This window comes from Suncus etruscus, chromosome 15 (genome assembly GCF_024139225.1).
Source record: "Suncus etruscus isolate mSunEtr1 chromosome 15, mSunEtr1.pri.cur, whole genome shotgun sequence".
NCBI classification, from domain to species: Eukaryota; Metazoa; Chordata; class Mammalia; order Eulipotyphla; family Soricidae; genus Suncus; species Suncus etruscus.
The window spans coordinates 64,433,627-64,441,533 of record NC_064862.1 but is presented as its reverse complement, the minus strand read 5'-3'; the positions used below and the strand labels follow the sequence as shown (position 1 = coordinate 64,441,533).

The 7,907-nt window shown below is 38.8% G+C and overlaps 1 protein-coding gene across 1 annotated transcript in view; it reads right to left on the bottom strand.

Moving 5' to 3' along the window:
* Positions 1–1,125: 1,125 nt before the first annotated feature.
* ACSM3 (acyl-CoA synthetase medium chain family member 3) overlaps positions 1,126–7,907 on the bottom strand; it is a 30,817-nt gene continuing 24,035 nt past the window's right edge. Inside the window, 6 exon segments of the mRNA XM_049789514.1 lie at positions 1,126–1,212; positions 1,562–1,681; positions 3,326–3,425; positions 3,532–3,659; positions 5,074–5,175; positions 6,828–6,908. Of these exon segments, the coding sequence (XP_049645471.1) occupies positions 1,126–1,212; positions 1,562–1,681; positions 3,326–3,425; positions 3,532–3,659; positions 5,074–5,175; positions 6,828–6,908 (618 nt within the window).

The following is a 7,907-nucleotide window of genomic DNA, read 5'->3' as shown; positions in this document are numbered from 1 at the left end:
TTTTTGGTTTTTGGTTTTTGGGCCACACCCGGCGGTGCTCAGGGGTTACTCCTGGCTGTCTGCTTAGAAATAGCTCCTGGCAGGCACGGGGGACCATATGGGACACTGGGATTCGAACCAACCACCTTTGGTCCTGAATCGGCTACTTCAAGGCAAACGCCACTGCGCTATCTCTCCGGGCCCAAAAAAAAAATCTTTTTTTTTTTTTTTTTTGGTTTTTGGGCCACACTCGACGTTGCTCAGGATTTACTCCTGGCTATCTGCTCAGAAATAGCTCCTGGCAGGCACGGGGGACCATATGGGACACCGGGATTCGAAACAACCACCGTAGGTCTTAGATCGGCTGCTTGCAAGGCAAATGCCGCTGTGCTATCTCTCCGGGCCCTACAAATTTTTATTTATATTTTATATATTAATGTTTGCTAAGGTTATCATCCTTTTTTTTTTCTTTTGGTTTTTGGGCCACACTCGACACTCAGGGGTTACTCCTGGCTATGCGCTCAGAAATCACTCCTGGCTTGGGAGACCTTATGGGATGCTGGGTATGGAACCGTGGTCCGTCCTAGGTCTGCTGTGTGCAAGGCACACACCCTCACGCTGTGCCACTGCTCCGGCCCTGGTTATCATACTTTTGAAGAATCAAAATATTTTTGTTCTGAGCAACCATAATATATATTATTTTACAGTTAGCCTCGAAACAAATATTTTTTGCTTGTTTTTGGGAACCACAACTACCTCAAGACTTGCTCAAGACTTCTTGCCCTGTTCTCAGGGCTCATTCCTAGCAGTGCTCAGGGAATCATCTGGGGTACTGGGGATCAAACCTCAGTTGGTCTTGTTCAAGGCAAGCATTTTACATGCTGGACTATATCCCTAGCTCCTTGAAACAAAGTTTTAAATTGTTTTACTGAGATTTGAAAAACTAATGGGTCATTTAGTTGAACAACTGATAGTTTTCATATATGACCAAAGTATTGAAGCATTAACACATGAATTTACTATTTTATTTTAAAACTCAGCCTTTAGTGACCACAATATACTTTTAATCACCCGATTATTTCATATTATCACCTCTGTATAATCTTGTTTCTGCAGGCTGTCTTGTACCACGATAATGGAATGAATTTAAGTTGTTTTCCATTCTTTATTTTTCAGTTCTTTTCTTTTTATTTTCCCACTGATAGTCTTTGGCATCTCTTGAATAAATTCTACCTGTTGGTATCAAGGGGAGAAAATTAGAACAGGAATATTTTATCTTTAGGCAAAGTTCTATTGTGTATTTTAGATGAAAGAATTAGAGCACCTATTGGACTGAATTCTTTGTAACAACTAAAACAAAGAGAGGTACTGTGAGATTTTTCTTTAGTGTTTACTAAAAGTTTGGCAAGCCAAAAGATCTAACCAATTAGGTTAAATTCTTTTTAATCTCAGATTCTGATTTTTATCCATGTCTTCAGTTCACTTTAGAATATCTGGCATAACACATTTTAAGAAGAATGTTCATGAAGATGAAGCAAATAATGTTTTCCTGAATGCTAAACAAATATAATGAAGTGCTTACCTTTCTGGGGTATTTGTAAGGTGCTGTGGATTTTTTTACATGCTCCTGAATCTCCTTTTTCAGTTGTTCTTGATCATATGACTTGTAATTGGGGTTCAGAACAATAAAAGCCTTTACCACCTAAAATAAATAGAGCAGGACAATGAATGGTGACTTTTTAGTTTGGTCTGTCTTGTTTACTGTTTCTAACCAGGAATCTAAGTGCCTAGTGGCGTGGCGCAGAGGGGATCAGAGATTGAGCACAGCTTCGTACTCTAAGCCTACCATCATAACTCCTTTTCTGTTCCACCCAGAGAATTTCTGAAACTCCTCTATTTTTTTTTTTTTTTTGTCTATACGCTTAACAGTTTGAACTCACCTGTTTCTAATTCTGCACTTGACTTCATCTCATTCTTTATCTTCAAAAGATAAAACTTGTAGAAATTTGGCAATGTGCTCAGGTAGTGTTCTAACAGTCCAGCAGGATCTAGCCAAGCTTCTAGATCCACACCCTCCTTGGTGGATCCTATTCACAATTTGCCGTATTCTTGAAGGAAACAATTGAAACCATAAACTATTCCAGAGACACATGGTGATGCGAGACTGAAAATTCTAAGTTACTAATGCTTGGAGAATCCAGCTTAGAGTTTTAGACCCTTTAGTGAGAAAGACAAATAGGTCATGGCTCCCATAGCCTTTATTATGATTTAGATAATATGATTACAATAGTAGTAGGGTTTCTTGTAATTATGAATAGTTACTGCTTACTATTGCCACTGAAGTTCCCGTGACCCTTCATCCCTGGCATGTCATTTCTGGTCTGATCTTTTCCATTGATGATTGAAAATTATAGTGTTCTTGGTTGGCTTTTTGTTTATTTGTTTATTTTGGTACCACACCCAGAAATGTTCAGGGCTGATTCCTGGCTCTGCTTAGGGTTCACCCCTAGCAGGCTGGGCAAACCTGGGTCAGCCACTCATGGCAATGCCCTACCCTTGCCTTTGCATTAGTGTTCCGGGCTCTATTTTATCCTTTTGTGACATTACATATTTACCTATATTTAGTTACTACCTATAGTTAGTTACCTGCAGACTTCCCAATTTTTTGTTATAACACTGATTTACCAAGTTGTTCGTACAGTTGTTTTAGTCATTAAATGTTAAATCACAAATTCCACCACCAGTTTGACCTTCCCTTCACCAGCGTCCCCAATCTCCCACTCACCACCATAGCCTACCTCTAGGCAGGCACAAATTTGTTTGTTAAGCTGCAGATTTTGAATTAAAACTTATTCTGACTTTAAGTGAATTGTTAAAACTATTGTTCGTATCCCATTCTAGCACAACTGGATTTATGAGAACTAAATGTTTATAATTTGACTGGCATAATTATGCTCTTGTATTTTGGATAAATTAAATAGGACTTTTATAAACCTTGGAACTAGAGAGATAATACAGTAGGTAGAGCACTAGCCTTCTATGCAGCTGGTCCGGATTTGATTCCTTGAATCCTGAGCACCACCAGGAGTGATTTCTGAATGCAAAACCAGGAATAACATGCCAGTTGTGCCCCCCCCAAAACAAAACAAATTTGTTACAGTGTATATATCTGTGTTCTTATTCTGTAGCAGTTCTTTCTGATGAGCACATTAAATTTCAGATTTGTATAGTTAATAAGTAAATTTTTATTCGGCAAGTATTGTCAGCAAATCACTTGCACAGTTTTGTTTTAATGTATGTTTCAGATTGCCAACAAATTAGGAAGTTGAGATGAATCAAGTCTTACCTCTCCTCTGATGGGGTCTGGGCTACTGACAACAGCTGACTCTGCAACAGCAGGATGCTCCAACAGGGCACTTTCTACCTCAAATGGTCCAATTCGGTAACTGGGAAAGAAAGGAAACAGCAGGAATTTTATAAAGGTGAACAGCAAGCTCATTCCTGTACATTGATGCTCCATTAACATAAATATGTATAGAAGAAGAAAATTACCCAGAGGATAATATGACGTCATCTGATCTTGCAACAAACCAGAAATATCCATCTTCATCTATATAACCCCTGTCTCCAGTGATATAGAAATCACCTCGTAAAGTTGAAGCTGTTTTTTTAGGATTATCCTGTGAAGTAAATAGCATTTTACTAATACTGTGAATGTGACTCTTCTGTTGAGTTGCACTTTTAAACGTTCAGAGGTAAAGAAAAAGTTGGTTGCCTTTAAATCTATAGTTTAGAGAAGACCAAGATTCAAATAAATACTGAATTCCAAAACTGAGCTGGCTCAACATAAGATAAACTAGGTCAGAAGAGATACCTTGCTTAAGTGAAGCCTCCAGGCTCCATGCTTGTCATTTTATTAGTTCCCCAAACATCATCAAGGGTAGCTCTGCTGCTTCCCAAGTATTGTTGGGGATCATCAAGCCATCATAGTCGTACCTTGGAAGGTAAATTACATTTAAAAAGACTAGACGTGCTTTTATTCTGATAATTTTATTAACTAGATTTCAAAATAAATAATGCAGGGTTTCAGAACTCCGAGGAGTAGACCAAGTTCTAAATAGTTGTTATTTAGGAAGAGAGAAAAAGCAATATGCAAAAAAAAAAAAAAAAGCACCATCGTGTGGTTTTTTTTTTTTTTTTTTTTTTTTTTCTGGTTACTCCTGATGGCACTCAGAAATTGCTCCTGGCAGGTTCGGGGGAGCATGTGGGATGCTGGGGAACGAATCCAGGTTCGTCCTGGGTTGGCAGCGTGCAAGACAAATTGCCCTACCACTATGCTATCACTCCGGCACCTGGTTTTTTATTTGTATGTGGTTTTGTCTTTTGTTTTACACAGAAATAAAGAATTGACTGTTTTTGACAGGAAGGAAGATGAAGCATTGTCTCATTTTACATCATGTAAAATTTACTGGCAAGTAGCCCCAGGAATTTTAATTGCATTTATGTAAAGATTGCTTTAATATTTGTCTATTAGAAAAAAATGAAAAGATGTTTCTGAGCATTAAGGAGCTTGGGGGCCTTTAGTGAAAGAAATTTACTTAATTTCATATTCTACCTCTCATTTTTCCTAAGAGAGACTACTATTTAGATTTAAGGAAAATAATTAGGTTTACTTTTATAGCAAGAAAAGATAAAGGTGGGGGCCGGAGAGAGAGTTCAGTGGTAGAGCATTTGCCTTAGACGCAGGACAGTGGTTCGAATCCTGGCATCTCATATGGTTCCCCAAGCCTGCCAGAAGCGATTTCTGAGCGTAGAGCCAGGAGTAACACCTGAGCACTGCTTGGTGTGACCCAAAAAACAAAAACAAAAAGATAAAGGTATATTAAGAGAATTGTCTTCTAGTTTGGAACAATTATACTCCACTAAGCATTTAGAAGTGCTTTCAATTTCCTAACTAAAGAATTACAGTCAGGACTATGGCTTTCTCAAGAGGGGCCAAGTATCTATACTAGGTGTATCTTAGGAAAAGTAGGAATAACAAGCACTTTTTAGAAATAAAATAGAATATAAGAGGTTACTTAATAAATCTCTTACTACATAACAAGCAAAAAGGCCAAATGGTCGATCAGGCAGAACTCGAATGCCAATATCTCCTTCTTGTCTAGGAGGTAGAGCATTGCCATCTGCATCTAAAATCTAGGATAAAACAACAATTTAAGGGAATTTCATTTTATGTCACACTTTAAATCTTGACTTTGTTTTGCCATTTATAAACAACTCAAAGCTTAAGTATGCTCTAAATTTCTAAGAGCAATGCATTTATTTACATTCTCATTACAAAATATATTGAGAATTATGGATTGGGAAAGTGAAAGAAGAACAAAACTTTATTATCCAGCAATAATCACACTTAACACCATAAACAAATCCTTTGAGATAATATAAATAGGCAAATTAGGATCACTTCATAAAACACTTTTACAATCTGCTTTTATCATTTAGCTTGTCTTTTCCCCTAAAGAAACATCACATCTACCCTCAGTGTCCACTTTCTTGCATCTATATTCCAGACCCATCCCACACTCCTCTCTTCCCTCATTGCAGATAAATTCAGTTTTATTTTATTTTATTTTTTTGTGGGAGTCATATCCGGTGGCGCTCAGGAGGGGTTATTCCTGGCTCTGTGGACCATATGGGATGCTAGGATTCGAACCACTGTCCTTACTGTGTGCAAGACAAACACCCTACTGCTGTGCTATCTCTCCGGCCCTAAATTTAGTTCTTATAGACTACCTCTTAATTTTTGTTGCCCCCTTACTTTAGTTTCTTTATATTTGAGAGGGAACATTTTGAATATCTCCTCCTGAATGATCTTACGGAGCATCATACCTCCTAGTTCCATCCACATAGTGAATGGCAAATTGAATGATTTCATTTTTTCATTGCTCCATAAAGTACCACCAGGGGTCACTCTTGAGCACCAAAGCCAGGATTAGACCTTGAGCAACCCTAATAAGGGTTTTAAACCTACAAAAATTGCTTGAGGCTGAGTTAGTTTTGCAAATTAATATGATTTAATACTTATAAAATATCACATGTACTTTCCCAAAACAGAATAAACTAATATTTTTTTGCCCTTTTTTTTTTTTTTTTTTTTTTTTTGATCACACCCAGCAGTGCTCGGGTTATTCCTGGCTCTACGCTCAGAAATCGCTCCCGGCAGGTTCTGGGGACCATATGGCAATTCGGGATTCGAACCACCGTCCTGCATGCAAGGCAAACGCCCTACCGCTGAACTATCTCTCTGGCCCCTCTTGTTTTGCTTTGGGGCCACGCCTGGGGGCGCTCTGGCGTTACTCCTGGGTCTGCGTTCAGAAATCGCTCCTGGCAGGCTGGAGGACCTAATAGGATGCCAGGAATAAAATCCAGGTCTGTCCCTGGTCAGCCGCGTGCAAGGCAAACACCCTACCCGCTGTGCTATCTCTCTGGCCCCTAAACTAATATTTCTTTTTCTTAATTATTGTTTGTTTTGGGGCCATACCTGCTGACACTCGGTTTTACTCTAGTCTCTGCACTCAGAACTATTCCTGGCAGGCTCGGAGAGATGCCAGAGACTGACTGAACCCAGGTTGGCTTTATGCAAAGCACATGCCCTACTCGCTGTGCTAACACTCGAACCCCTAAACTAACATTTCTAATCTATTTCTATATTTACAAGGAAGATACTGTTAAGATATCACGAAACTTACCTAAAATCACTCCCAATACCATGAGTATGGGAAAGAGAAAGATAGCATAGGTGATAAACAGATTGGATTATAAAATATTCTAGAAGGGAATGTAACAACCTTAACATCAAAAGCAGGAGAAGGCTTTCCCATGGAGCCAGGCTTAATTCTCATTCCTTTAAAATTTCCACAGATTAGTACCTAATTAAAAAAAGAAAGGACTAAATTATAATCCCAGTAATTTCAAAATGTATTCATTTATTCATTATGCATTCAATGCACAAATGTTTACTGAGAACATGCTATGGAATAAAATATATGCTTCCTAAAGATATACACTAAAATACATAGTATAGTACAGTAGGTTCATAGTAACTAAAATATCCATATTTGGGGCTGGACTGGAGTGATAACACAGCAGGTAGAGTATTTGCCTTACTGGAGTGATAACACAGCAGGTAGAGTATTTGCCTTACATGCAGCTGACCCAAATCCCATCTCCATTATCCCATATGATCCCCAGAACCTGCCAGGAGTGATTTACTTATTCATTTATTTTCTTTCTTTCTTTCTTTCTTTCTTTCTTTCTTTCTTTCTTTCTTTCTTTCTTTCTTTCTTTCTTTCTTTCTTTCTTTCTTTCTTTCTTTCTTTCTTTCTTTCTTTCTTTCTTTCTTTCTTTCTTTCTTTCTTTCTTTCTTTCTTTCTTTCTTTCTTTCTTCCTTCCTTCCTCCCTCCCTCCCTCCCTCCCTCCCTCCCTCCCTCCCTCCCTCCCTCCCTCCCTCCCTCTCTCTCTCTCTCTCTTTCTTTCTTTCTTTCTTTCTTTCTTTCTTTCTTTCTTTCTTCTCCTTCCTTCCTTCCTTCCTTCCTTCCTTCCCTCCCTCCCTCCCTCCCTCCCTCTTTCCCTCCCTCCCTCCCTCCCTCCCTCCCTCCCTCCCTCCTTCCTTCCTTCCTTCCTTCCTTCCTTCCTTCCTTCCTTCCTTCCTTCCTTCCTTCCTTCCTTCCTTCCTTCCTTCCATCCTTCCTTCCATCCTTCCTTCCATCCAAGCGGCACTTAGGGAATGATCCTGGTTCTGTGTTCAGACATCACTCCTAACAGGATTGGGGAATCTATATTTATGAAATCATTCATACTCGTATGAGCTTGTGCTTGTTATGCTGCTTCTTTTGAACAAATATGTACATTTTGGGTTTTATTTTATT